Raw genomic sequence first — 13730 nt, forward strand, 5'->3', positions numbered from 1 at the left:
ACATGGATATCAATCATGTATATTATCATTCTACTTTTTACCAAAAAAAATATATTATCATTCTAGTAACCTCGTCTTAGGTTATTAGGTCATGTAAATTATGGTAGAGTTCATGTTTTGGTTGTTGAATTTTGATCCAATAACCTAGTACAAGTCTGTTTTTCAAGTCTATCTTTTCTTATTGATTAAGGTAAGAATAATTCTAGAAAAAAAAAATTGAATCTAGTAAAATTCTACTTTTATATATGACGATAATTAGAGCTGTTTTTAAAAATCAAATTGCCAAAAATCCCCATATTTTTATACAAATATGTTGTCGTTGACTTTTCTATTTCATTTCAATCTATATATCAAAAACCCCTCTTTATATGGCAATCTATAATCAGGCCGAGCAATTTGCTATAATTAGTAAATAAGATACTACTCTATTTAACCAGCATTGGTATGCAGTGGCTTTCTTAATTCTTAGTGTTGGCCAATAAATAAGCTCATAATTCCTTCAAAGAAAAGCGAATAGCTTTTTAATTAGTTTAGTACAATGATATTCCTTTTATTGATTGTGTTTATCAACTTAGAATCTCTCGACAAGACATTGTGTGCCTCTTCATTACTTGATACGGCCCATACACCATGTAATGTCACTACTAGTGGAGTAACAACAACAAACATACCACATACAACGCCATCATATAGCTTTTCCTTCCAAAATTTAATTGAAGCAATTATTCTATAGCTACATGTGTGAAATGAGTTCCTTCACCATGATCTCCTTTGTTATCCCATTATCCTCAAATAATACAATTCCACTCTTCATTTCACTTTACTTCAATTAGCTAGTGTCACGAACTTGCATATAGTTGCACATACTTGTTAATACACAACTTTATAATATAGTGTCGATCCTCTAATAGAAAAGAAGAGCTATGGCGTGGAATCCACCTCGCCGTCACCACCTCAGTGACGCGACACCACCCACCGCTGCAACACCATACGGAAGCAAGCCTCGTGTCGTAGGAGATGTCGACATCGATGCTAACATGGTGATCATCCTAGCAGTTTTGCTATTTGCATTGTTATGTGCTCTTGGCTTGAACTCGGTTGTCCGATGTGCACTCCGATGTACAGGCCGACATGACCACAACCACAACCACAACCACAGCGATGTAGGGGCCCTCGGTGGAGTCTACGTAAGCGCGGCCACTCGAGGGCTTAAAAGGAGCACCATAAGGCAAATCCCAACAACACTTTACCATATTACTTCAAGTGGTAGGACGATCAACAATGTTATGTCCACGGAATGCATGATATGCTTAGGGGAGTTTATAGAAGGAGAAAATATAAAGGTGTTACCAAAATGCAAACATGGGTTTCATAGTAAGTGTATTGATACTTGGTTGCTATCTCATTCTACGTGTCCTACGTGCCGGCAATCTTTATCAGAATGGGCAAGAAATGGTGCTATTCTGGTGTCAATAGGACAAGGAAATGGTACAAATTTCTCTACTAATGAGGTAAGTAATGGTGATGATGGAGCACAAAGGCACTAAAGAGAGGGGGGGGAGTATGGCAATCTTGCCCAATCTCAAGAGACATGATGGGTAAATTAAAACTGTGAGTTTAAGGTCCGTTTGGTATCACTGTCAGTTTTCAGTTTTTGAATTTTAGAATCATATGATATAAGTAGTATTATATACTTAAACTTGGTCATAATGATAGTAATCATGCTAATTTTGAAAACTGACAACTAAAACTGGAAACTACTTTTTCTGGTTTTCATATTATAATTTTTGGTTTTCAAAAAAACTGAAAACAGAAAACGATAACGAACGGACCCTTAGTTAGTGGTTTTATATGAATGAACCGCTAAGATTCAATCTTTATGTCTCTTAAATAAGATTATTGGGCAATTTTCTCAATCTCAGACCGTGGACAAGAGTTTCCTAATTGATATGAGTAAATTGGAATATTTTCGTGAGAAACAACTCAGACAAGTACTCTAACGTACCATAATATTGCTCGATTGTCTTGACATAATACTGAATTTTTTTTTTTTTTTTTTTTGATTAGCTACGTATACTGTGTAAATGTATTAGATTGTAACACCATGTACATATTAACATATAAATGTATTTATACCTCTTCTCTATCAAGCTATCAAGAAACAGCAGCAAGTCTACCCAATGTTTTCTAAATTTGGAAATTTGTTCAATTGGTGTTGACTTTTCATCATTGAAATCAAACTATTTAAATGAGCAAATGAGTTGATAGTAAGACTATAACCCATTTGTAAACGTACTAGGGAACCTAAGAATTATTCAACTGGAAAATTTAAAATTATCTTTGCGTTTGTTGTAAACTAAATCTTTTGAATCAGAAGACTAGTTCTATGTGCGTGATGTATATCACTACAATATAAATAATTAAATACTTTTTGACTTTTTCCCTATGTTAAGATGTTATTTGGTGAACTATAGGAAGTTCAATGTACAAGTCACAATTTATGTAGTTGTCTCTATTTCTTATTAGTTTACATAGTTTGACTTTCACATATTTCAATGCATGACTTTACAAATATATGTAATTATGAATAAGTAAAAATTATTTCTAAAAACAAGTTTATATATATAGACAACCTAACAAGATTTTACGTGACTATACTTTTTCTTTATGTATAAGTCACAAATGATAATCATAGTAAAATATATGAATAATATCAAAGTAAAACTATGTAGACTAAAAGCAATTGATGATGCCCCTATCTTTTTGCACTGAATTAATACAAAATTCAGTTCAATTCAGACAAATTTAGTTCAATTCATTTCATCTAATTTCCTCTCACAAATTCAATTCAATTTATTTCAATCCAAAAAAACAGAAAATAAGATACAGGATTATTCAAGTGAGCGGGTCATGATTGGGCGGTACTTAGCTTGGACCAAACAAAGTACTCCCTCCGTTTTTTTTTTTAGATGTAACATTGGACTTTTCACATTTGCCGAGGCACAACTTTGACCGATAATATCTTCAATTGTATAAAAGTAAAAATTATAAAAAATATATATTTGGAAAGTGTATACCGTGATGAATCATAAAAGAGGCCACATGACTATATTTTTTCTTATGTATAAATAACAATTAGTGGTCAAAGTGTATTGGATGAATAGTGCCCAAAGTCAATATGTTACATCTTAAAAAACGGAGGGAGTATAAGCGAGTTCTGAATTTGACTATTAACATTATTCAAGTTGCATATTCGAACCTTTTGAACTATGTTTGTCATTGAGTGCCTAGGTGGTATATGAACTAATGCATGAAGAATATAGATTTTACAAATCCTACTTTTTGTTAAAAAAAAATTAGGAGAATATAATTTGCTTTTAGTGTTAGCTTTCATATTCTTAACATAAGCATTTTGAATAGCAAAGAACACAATTAGTGCACGGATTTGAATAAATTGAACATAATAATTAAAACATCAAAAAACTAAAAGTTGCTCTTATTGAGAATCGCCAATAGCTCAATGCAGATAGCTCCACCTTTCCATAGGCTAGATTTGTGTTCAATTCTCACAAGGAAGCTATATAATGGATAGGATCATAGGAGACTAGGAGAGTATTTCTAGTCTTTGGACCTCTAGTTGCATCTTCAACTTTATACCTCGAAGAAAGTAGCCCTTAATCATCCGAAAACATTACAAGTTCGAATATACTCATAATTTTTATTAACTTACCAACTTTTTTTTTCCGATTGTCCCTTATTAGTTTACTCAGACTTATTTCTTTTCTTATGATGTAGTCGGTTGTTTTATCTATGAACTACTAAGATCATATTAATGAAGACTCCCGAAGAAGACTTTCGGGCAAAATGAAGTATCTAAAGACGATACATTTAGTAACTCTACAGGTACCACCAGTAATTTTCATATATGGATTTCGAAGGGTCGAATCCACTTAAGTAAAGCTTCCCAACAGTCAACTCAGCATTGAGTGAAGTTCGAAATCAGTGGGTCTCGTTGTTCTACGAAGAGTGACATGTCTAGTGGAGATATTAAATACGAAAACTTCTCCCAATCCACGAGGATTACGCTTCTAGGCAATATGCCACCGATGACTACCACTGCAGGAGGAAGTCTGAGTGAAAGAACGAGTGTAAGACTTTCGAGGGAGGAAACTAAAGCTAGTCGGGTTTAAGTCTGATATTCGCTTGCCTGAATCCTCACTTCTTCTTTTTTCTTTTTAAAATGGTCCCACCAATTGTTTAATATTAACTTTAACTTCATACTATACTTTTCTTGAGCAACAACATTAACTTCAATACAATATGTTAATAAATTAATACTTTTTCTTACCTTATACTTCATCTGTTTCTTAGTAATTGCAACCGTTTGACTTTCACGTTTGCTAATGCATAATTTCAACCATTAGTATCTTTAATTACTGATGATTAAAAATTATAAAAAGTAAATGTTTGAAAAATATAAATTGAGATGAATTTAATAAAATCTCACATGAATATGTTTTTCCATAACTATAAATCTTCAAACATAAACCAAGTAGAGTTGGTGAATAGTGTAAAAGTCAAACCGTTTTAAGTAAAAAAGAAACATGGGAAGTATGATCTACATACCCATTTATCCTAAAATTTTGTACTCAGATAAATAAATAAACTGATAAAAATCGAAGGGAGTACTTAAAAATAAATAAATGATAAATTCTTTCCCCAAAACAAAAAAAGAATGATAACAATAGGACCAACCCCCTAACAAGTAAACAACTTAGTCAAAATCTGTACTACATGCCTTATGGGCCATGTTGAACACGCACCCGGAATAGCAAATCCAGCCCGAGGATAGTTAGTGATATCAGCCCAATATTTAACTAGTAATGGTAGCTTGGGCCGGCCTTACTTGAACAGGATCTATTCTATAATCTATCTTCTAAAGGCTCATACCTCTTTGTCCTTAAGAGTTTGTTTGGTAGAAGGAATTTGGAAGGAAAAGAAAGGAAGTGGAAGGAAATTTATTACTTTCCAATATTTGGTTCATTTAAAAAAAATTAAGTGAAGGGAAATGGGAGGAATTGGAAGGAAAGACTCTTTAATAAAATTTCACTTTCCTTTCCTCCCAAAAGCGGTGGAATTTGGAAGGAAAGAGAAAATTTATACCAAACATGGGAAATTAAGGTTTTTTTTCCTTTCTCTTCCATTCTTTTCTTTTCTCTTCCCTTCCTTTCTCTTCCCTTTCTTTCCTTTACTAAAAATGAACCAAACACACTGTAAGTTACTCTGGAAGTTGAAGGCCTCGTATTGAACAAAATAACATAAACTAATTGTACTCATATCTTATTCCCTTCAATCTTCATCCAAAGTGCTACCTTTGTTTTTAACGTTCATCAAAACTCAATTTTAACTAGGAAAAATTCACACGAATAATTCAAATTATTGAATATCTTTTCAAATTAATCTCAATTATGTGTTATTTAACATAATCCGTATTTTGGGGGTGTCCTTCCAATTTTACTATGTATTTACTAATTACCTGCGCATCATGTTACATTTCCTCCAAAATCATTTTTTGCCCCCTTTAAAGTTTTTATTTATAATTTAATGAAAGTAAACACACATTTACTCCCTCCCCCACCTTTTTAGTTCATCACTCTTTTCCTTCTCCTATCTACCATATGAAATTTGGGTTAGTTTCAAGAATCAGAAATAACAAAAAAGAAAAGATTGGAAGAAATATTTATCCACCAATGAAGTTCAATTCTTCCAAGCATATACGAGCAACGAAAAAATAGTGGGATCCATTCAATTCATTCTCTACAACACTTTCCCATTCCATAATAGATCTACTCCCAGAAGAAACCGAGGAAAGAAAGAATTGAAAGACACTCGTAACTTTGGGGAGGGGAGAGAATTTAGTTAAAATTGGAGTGGCAAAATCCTAACATCACTTCTGTCTCGGTACGGAATAAATATTGTTGGAGTGAAACGGTATCCTTCAACTACGCATGTCGGTTTGATGTTTAGCAAGACAGAACACGTAAACTAACCTTGGGGGTTGATCCGAGGAACGTCCCTCCAATGCCTAAGTCAGTAAAGGGTAATGACTGATATATTTCAAGTAGAGTATGTTAATATATGTGAATGTACCTTATTACTCAGATCATGGGGTATTTATAGGAGCCGACAGTGTCCCAAGCAAGGTAGGATACTACTCATATTGGTTGAATACAATTCTATCCTCTTTAAGAGCTTATCTTTAGGCTCGTAGGCTCATTAACCAAATATTGGATCAGACCTAAGCCCATTTGAGGATGGCCCAAGGGGAGAACACCATTAAGGTATTCCAATAGGACTAGAATATAGATGTCGGTATCAGAGATGACTCATTCTAAGTCAATGCCCTCTATACATATGAGTTGACCATTACGGTCGATAGTGGTTCAGTAGGTCCGATATGAAACTTAGACAGCCCCCATACAACTTCCATTTTCCTCTTTCTTTCTCCCGACTCCTACTACTTCTCCCGCCCATTTGATTTCATATGCTCTATCATATTTGTCAACAAAGAAAAATATGCTTTATCATAATTAGAAAGCTGCTTGGTATGATGGATGAGTTGTACGACCTTCATCTGACGGCTGGGAATTACTACGATAAGGTCTGATGTTGCTAGATAATCTCATCCCACAATCTAATTATCAATCTTCGATGAGGAATTCCGGCAACATAATGTCATCCGATTTGGGTCCGATGAATTGATCTCCACCAAGTATTTGTATTTCTGAGTCTGCTTTTATCACTCATGAGATGCCACCAAATGATGACTCGTCCACCTCCATTAAAGCTAAGATCGCTTTGCATCCTCACTATCCTCGCCTCCTTCAAGCTTATATAGATCGTCATAAGGTGTAGCATTTTTTCTAAATTTTTTTCATCAACATCTTATGTGATAGTTTTTTTTTTCACCACCAAATGATTTTTGATGATGGTGTCTAGTACGATATTATACTATAAACCAAATGGGTGGGGAAAGATAGGGAGGAGGTGGAAAGAGCAAGAGAAAAGAGAGAGTGGATTTTCACATCAAAAGAGTCAAGGTGAGGATTATGTGACTAACTAACCTTCGTTTTTCAAAAGGTTACCTGCTACAACAGGTTACAAAAGGTTAATGAAGTAAAATGGGAAGGTCATCCCCAAAGTATGGATTATATAAGAATAACTTATAGTTGGGATTAATTTTGTATCAATAGAAATGCTGAAATAATGATATTTTAATATACACATTTAAACAAATATTAAAAGATCTCAAGTGATAATATTTTTTATTACCTAAAATCTACAAAAATCATAGTCAAATTTTTTCAATTTACATACATGATGTTAGAAATTTACAAGTCATTGGAATCAATCTAAGCTTATGTAAACACATTAAACTTACATGAACTTATTGGAGCTTGTCCAAATTTATTCAATGTGATACATGTGAACTTAAATTAATCTATCTAGACCTATTTTTTCTTAAATAAGTCAAAATAAGTTGAAAACAACACTATCTTACTAGAAAGGAGGAAATATTCTTGCAACTTGCATTTGAAACTACTATCAATTCATTCCACAATGGAATAAATATATGATTCAGACACATGTTTTGGGCCAAACAAATCCAATATTGCCTAAAGTGAAAGATTGAAATGACACCAATCATATAAGCAAAAGATGAGAATCTTGCATATGTTATTTAGAATCAAAGAGAACATGTATTATTAGTAGATGAGAAAATCATAAGAAATCCCACCAAAACAATAGTTTTCTACCAGTTGCTAAACAACAGAAATCATAAAAAACAACCTAAAAAGGAGCCTTTATACCATCTGCATTACACTACATTACATTTACTTGGATAACTCAGCTGCAAGAGTGTTAGCCAAGCACTCAATAGTTGAAGGAGTCACTGACCTGCTTCCCCCTAAATACCATTTCTTGATCATCTCCACCACATTCTTGTTCTCCACTGTTGTTTTCGATTCTTCTTTCTCATCTGTGGTTATAGCGATCTGCCACAAAAACTTAAATGTCAATAAATTTCAAAAAACTCGGCTAGTTTAAGGCTTTTAGCTGGAATAATCGCGGAAACTAGTTAAATGTGCATTGAAAGGATGCAATCAATCAACCTTATCAAAAACTGACCATACAGAGTCAGATCGAAGATAACCCGACTAACACTGGCTTGCAAATCTAATATAAAGTGAATGTTTAAAAAAGTGTGTTCGAAGATGCACTTCAAACGTAAAAACTAAGATTGGTAGACTGAAACCCAAAACCTAAGATTGGAGACTTTGAATGGTACAAAAGGTAGCTTCTCTTTTCCCCCTTTTTTTCTAGCAAAAGTTTATTCTGCACCTCTCTTTTGCAGGAATCAATTGCTACTAACATTATTTATAATCATTGAAGGATAAGGGCATGTTTTTACCTCAGCTGTGCCTGAAGCAAAGAAGCTGAAAGTGAAGTAAGAGTTTTTCTTGAGGTACTTGGTGGGGAAGAACTCAGCAACCTTCTCAAGGGCAGCTTCTTCTTCGTCTTCATACTTGTCAATGTCTGCCAAACGGTCCCTTACTGAACCCTCCAGCTGCGTGCCCAATTGCGAAGCTTTGATCTCCTTGATCACCACAGCCTTAATAACTGATTCTACAGGTGCTGTAAACAAATACACACATTAACCAAACCAACCTACATTAGCATTATTCAGAAATCAGACTTATCTAGAATGTGGTAGAAAAACATATCATTGCAAATAATTTCCGTTACTTGCTTTTGCATGTTTTTAGGGGGTAGATTTACCTGCGGCGAGAGCATCAAAAAATTCATCATCATCAGCAAGCTCCTTTCCTGATTTCCCTTTCCATTTCTGCAAGTGTTGTACCACTTCCTTCTCCAAGTAGACTCCAATTGCTGTGAACTTTATTTGTAGATAGTGAATTTCAAGTTCTGTGCAACCTGTTGAGATCAAAACAGAATGTTCACTTAACTACTAAATTCATGCAAGAAAAGCGTAGTTACATGGATTTACAACCAAGAAAATCCAAAAAAATGTAACCGAAAAACCACAAAAGGGATCAAAAATAAACATGAGTTATGGGCCTTAATCTACATTTACAACTTTTTGACAGTCACATGTTCAAAATATTGTAAGTGACAAATTTTCCTTCCCTATTTCTGATTTCAGATTTTGGAAAAACTGAAAGCGAAAATTAACATGGATAACAAGCACATTATTATTGATGAAGTTGTATTATCCAACTAACTTGTTGCTTTCAAAAGAACGAATCACTTCATTATAAGATCATGATTCAAATTTGAGTTTGAATAGCTCCCCACCTATTGGAGGTGGGTACGAATCACTTCATTTTATAGTTCATTTTCAATGTGGCATTTTGCATTACGTACAAATAATTTCACCATAAGAATCAAGGCTATGGATTCTGAGTTTTTTAGATTGATAAATGTCTTGTTTAAACTTTGGATTGTATCATCCCATGTAATTGAGTAAGACTTTTGGATTGAGTTATAAAGTAGAAATCAATAAATAAATCATCCTGGAAAAAAAAAAGTTGATTTTTTTCAAAGAATTTGTCTTGTAAGATACCGTCCACTTTAGGTTAATTTCTTTCGGTGACTAATTTAATCTACTTAATGACTAGGTCTACTTTTATATTGAAATTAAACCGTCTCTTTTAATAATTTTTGTTCTTTCAAATGATCTTTCATAAATAATGTAATCAAAGCTCAATCAAGAAAAATGTCTTACCATAACCGAATAGTGATAGCGGTTTGGTCAATGTGAATTCGGGAGCAAAAGCAATATCATCCACCATTACATCGTTTCCCACTGCATCAACAGATAAATCTAGTTATAGATTATGTCTAATTTGTCCCAAAAAATAAAAATCCCACTCTAGCTTGTTTTGCTACAAGAAGATTACTAAAGGTCATCCTACTTTTGGCTGGAAACTAAAAGTCATCCGTCAAAAAGCTTTACTCTGAAAACTACAACAATAATAACAATGTTAAAGGCACAACCGCACAAGTAGGTCGTACAGACAACAAATTGATCTCCCGTTTTATGTCATCCACAAACATTTCTATGTTCTTATCAAAGGAACGGTGCTACATGACACTCTTCAATGTATGCGTAACAATGTGTAGCTTGTAGCTACTAAAAATCAAGCACAGGACCTTTGAACTAAAATGTGAGACTATAAATCCAGTACAATTTTAATGTTTAATGTTTCAGAGTAAAATATAATAAATTCTTATAATTATATGTCATTAAAGATATGGACAAGTTTTTGATCTTAAATACTTCTATTAAGGTAAAAACATTCTCTTGATGTCAAAAAAAACATTCTTTTACTCTAATTCTATTGAAATTGTTATTCTTATCCCCAATTTTTCGGAAGTTTAATAGAACAACTTGTGGCTATAACATCTATTTTTTAATTTTATACTAGATAGAATCTTACAAAAAGCTAATAAAATCAATTATAAAATTTGTAAGAATATACTTCCTTCGTTTCTTTTTACTCGCTATACTTCTCATTTCACGGACTCCTAGGCAATTTTTGGAGAAGAGAGAGGTAGAGAGTAAAAAGAAAAGGGACCCATGTGGGAGGAAAGAGATAGAGAGAGTTTATTGCCCAAAAAAGAAGTGTAGCAAGTAATATAAAACTTTCCATAATGGAAAGTGTAGCGAGTAAAAAGAAACTGACGAAGTATAATAATTGTAAGTGACACGAACAAGGCCAAAATACTAGTTTACTTATTAATTTGAAGGTTCACCTTATTTTATCTATTTCTTAAAATGTGTGCCCAAACCAAAAAAAAAAAGTACATAATTGCAGTCAGAATTTGTGCCCAAAATTTATGATTCATAAGAATAATTTCGAGTTAACTACCTAGTAAGGACCTAAAGTATGAGAGTTTTTTCCAACAAGGACCTCAACAATTTTTTTGATCTACTAAGGACCTCATATCTACTATGGTTACATTTTCCATCCAATATTATTAACTTTGTTTTCTTTTTGTTTTAAAAAATTGAACTGGCCCCACCAACTCAATTATTCTTTATCTCTTTCCATATTCCTCTTAATTTGACTTTAACTTTTTTTTTTCCATAAAACTATAAGTATTTTTATCAAATTGGTACTTTAAGATACATTATTTGATCACATGAACATATTTTAAAAAATTATCACATGTGTGTATTTTCAAAGATTTTCTTTAATCATATGAGTATTTCTTAAAATTTGGACTACTTATAAGTATTTAATAAATCTTCATTGACCATATAAGCCCTTTAGCAAAGTTATATATTCACCTCTATTTAAATCTTATATATTCTTAGAGTAATTGTCTCAGAAGAATTCTAAAGAATCGATAATTATATCTCTCTCAATTCTTTACCTTTTTTCTCTTTCATCTCTCAGACACTAATAAAAAGTCTCGGGTCAGTAGTTAATGAATTCATGCCACAACTATTCACAAAAGCGGGATAAAGGGCAAAAAATAAGGGGTGAAAGAAAAAAAATACAGAAATATAAAGAAAAATAAGAACATGTATTGCAATCTAGTCAAAATAGTTGTTCATATTGTCAAAAAAAATTTATCAAAAAACACATACCCTAGTGATTTCTTTTAAATACTCGTATGGTAAGATGATTTTTTGAAAAATACCCTTATACTTTGTATCATTATGTTTTTTAAATGCCCATATTGCGAGAAGCTATATTTTAAAATACTCATTTGGTAATTACTAATCAGACCCTACACAACCGTCCAACCATTTGTCTCTCTTAAAATATATCATGTTTGTGTAGGTCGTAGCTCTCATCCACCATCTTTACAAATCCAAAATTTATCCTAAAAGTTAAAAAATTTTCCTCTTTAGTCTAATTTTTTCCATTGATAGTGCAAATTTTAAAATGTATCCTCTCGCAATGTGGGCATTTTTAAAAAATAGTGATATTGGTATAACGGTATTTTTCAAAAATTTATCTTTTTTTTAAAAAAAAAATGATCATATGATCAAAGAATGTATCTTAAATTGTCAATTTGACAAAAATACTCATAGTTTTATGAAAAAAGAGTTAACGTCAAATTAGGAAGAAGATGGAGAGCGATAAAGAATAACTGAGTTGGTGGGGCCTTTTTAATTTTTTAAACAAAAAATAAACAAAGTTAATATAATTGGATGAAAAATGTAACCTATTGGATGGAAAATGTAACCATGGTTAATTTGAGGTCCTTAGTAGATCAAAAAAATTGTTGAGGTCCTTGTTAGAAAAAATTCTCATAGTTTAGGTCCTTATTAGGTAGTTAACTCGAATAATTTCATAAATGATGATCAAATTAAACTTTTGGGCACAACCTTAATCATATCATAAACATCCACAAAAAAAAAAAAAAAAACTTGATCATACCAAAATATAAACCAACTAGTCAAATAAATATAGGAAACAAGAAAGGAAATTTACTTACTAATTATCGTTGAATAAAAACCTCCTTAGCAGAGCTGGAACAGGTGAAAGATTGAAAGAAAGAAAGAGAGAGTATTGAGTATTTGAGAGTGAGGAAATGAGTGAGGAGTTATAAATACAGGCAGCGGTACCTAACAATCAAAAGAAGGGGTAGGTAAGCTTAAGAGAGGTTGGAGTTGTGTGCACCTTGCTCAATTCAATTCACTTGTCACTAAATTCCAGTCAAATATTTTTCTTTCTTTATTTCGGAGCAGAAAATTCTACTCAATTTTAGTAACTTTGATATGTTTATTACTTCGTTAGTTCGTCTAGCTGAGCCGCCAAGCTTGATACAAGTATACAACAATTTTTGCCACAAAACTCACCAAATTTCTTTTTTAAAAAATGGGAAATTTTCAACTATTTTGTTGGTGGTCTTATTAATGTAGGTCTACATACAATTATCTTTTCTTTCTTTTTTAATTTAAATGAACGACTAGTGCAGTTTTGTAAACGAGATTCGATTTCAACTTTGAATATCATTTATATAATATCTCTCTTATTCTTTATTAAAGATATATCTCATATTATATAGGTATGGTGTCCTCTTTTAAAGTGACTAAAATACCCTTAATGATCTAATTAATGGAATGAAAAAAATTACAAAAGCAAATCATTTAAAAATTCTCATTCCAACTTGCCATTTAAAACAAGTTTAAAATGGTATATGCATCAAATACTTCAATCAAAAATTAAATGGACAAAATATTTATACCTTACAAAAAAAGATGGCATACATAACGTGCACATGAAAAGTCTGAACATTCACTACCTTTGATACTCTTTAATTCAGTTAAACCAACTCATTATTTTTGTTCTTTCTGTTCAATATTCATTCACAAAAAATTAATGTTAACAATCACTCACAACCTTTTTATTTTTTTACATTAGCGAATTAATATATCTAAATTCATCTAACAGTTGAATTTTTCACATTTAAGTATAATCATAAATAAAGTACAAATGGAGTATCTAATAGAACAACATATTTTGAAATTAACGCACGCATCGCATGCATGTGAAGGCTAGTATAAAGAAATGGAGGAGTCATGGTGTCCCCTTAGAAATTTACTGAATTGCCCAATAAATCACTACTACCAAAAAAAAGGAAAATCAAAGTCAAACTCAAATATAGCATAAAAAATTTAACTAAAA

The 13730-nt window shown here is 32.2% G+C and overlaps 2 protein-coding genes across 3 annotated transcripts; one reads left to right on the plus strand and one right to left on the minus strand.

Moving 5' to 3' along the window:
- Nucleotides 1–571: 571 nt before the first annotated feature.
- Nucleotides 572–2146, plus strand: LOC104887629 (RING-H2 finger protein ATL73). Its single transcript, XM_010672301.4, has one exon. The coding sequence runs from the start codon at nucleotides 924–926 to the stop codon at nucleotides 1545–1547; it is 624 nt and encodes a 207-aa protein (XP_010670603.2). The 5' UTR covers nucleotides 572–923; the 3' UTR covers nucleotides 1548–2146.
- A 5563-nt stretch (nucleotides 2147–7709) lies between these two features.
- On the minus strand, nucleotides 7710–12839 carry LOC104887628 (chalcone isomerase-like protein 2). 2 transcript variants are annotated; one of them, XM_010672300.4, is made up of 5 exons: nucleotides 12538–12839; nucleotides 9809–9889; nucleotides 8842–8997; nucleotides 8474–8697; nucleotides 7710–8057 (listed from the first exon to the last, which is right to left on the minus strand). In XM_010672300.4, coding segments are annotated over exons 1-5 (624 nt in total). In that variant the 5' UTR covers nucleotides 12539–12839; the 3' UTR covers nucleotides 7710–7895. The 2 variants fall into 2 exon arrangements, with proteins under 2 accessions (XP_010670602.2, XP_048494134.1); XM_048638177.1 differs by lacking the exon at nucleotides 12538–12839 and adding an exon at nucleotides 9999–10017.
- Between the last annotated feature and the right edge of the window lie 891 nt (nucleotides 12840–13730).

This window comes from Beta vulgaris, chromosome 2 (genome assembly GCF_026745355.1).
Source record: "Beta vulgaris subsp. vulgaris cultivar EL10 chromosome 2, EL10.2, whole genome shotgun sequence".
NCBI classification, from domain to species: Eukaryota; Viridiplantae; Streptophyta; class Magnoliopsida; order Caryophyllales; family Amaranthaceae; genus Beta; species Beta vulgaris.

Bases quoted from the DNA above. Each gene is read 5' to 3' on its own strand.
- LOC104887629 (XM_010672301.4), top strand. From the start codon at position 924: ATGGCGTGGAATCCACCTCGCCGTCACCACCTCAGTGACGCGACACCA.
- LOC104887628 (XM_010672300.4), bottom strand. The intron at 8,998-9,808 runs GTAAGACATTTT...TGATCTCAACAG, and splicing joins GCTATCACTATTCGGTTATG to GTTGCACAGAACTTGAAATT. The intron at 8,698-8,841 runs GTAAATCTACCC...ATTTGTTTACAG, and splicing joins TTTTGATGCTCTCGCCGCAG to CACCTGTAGAATCAGTTATT.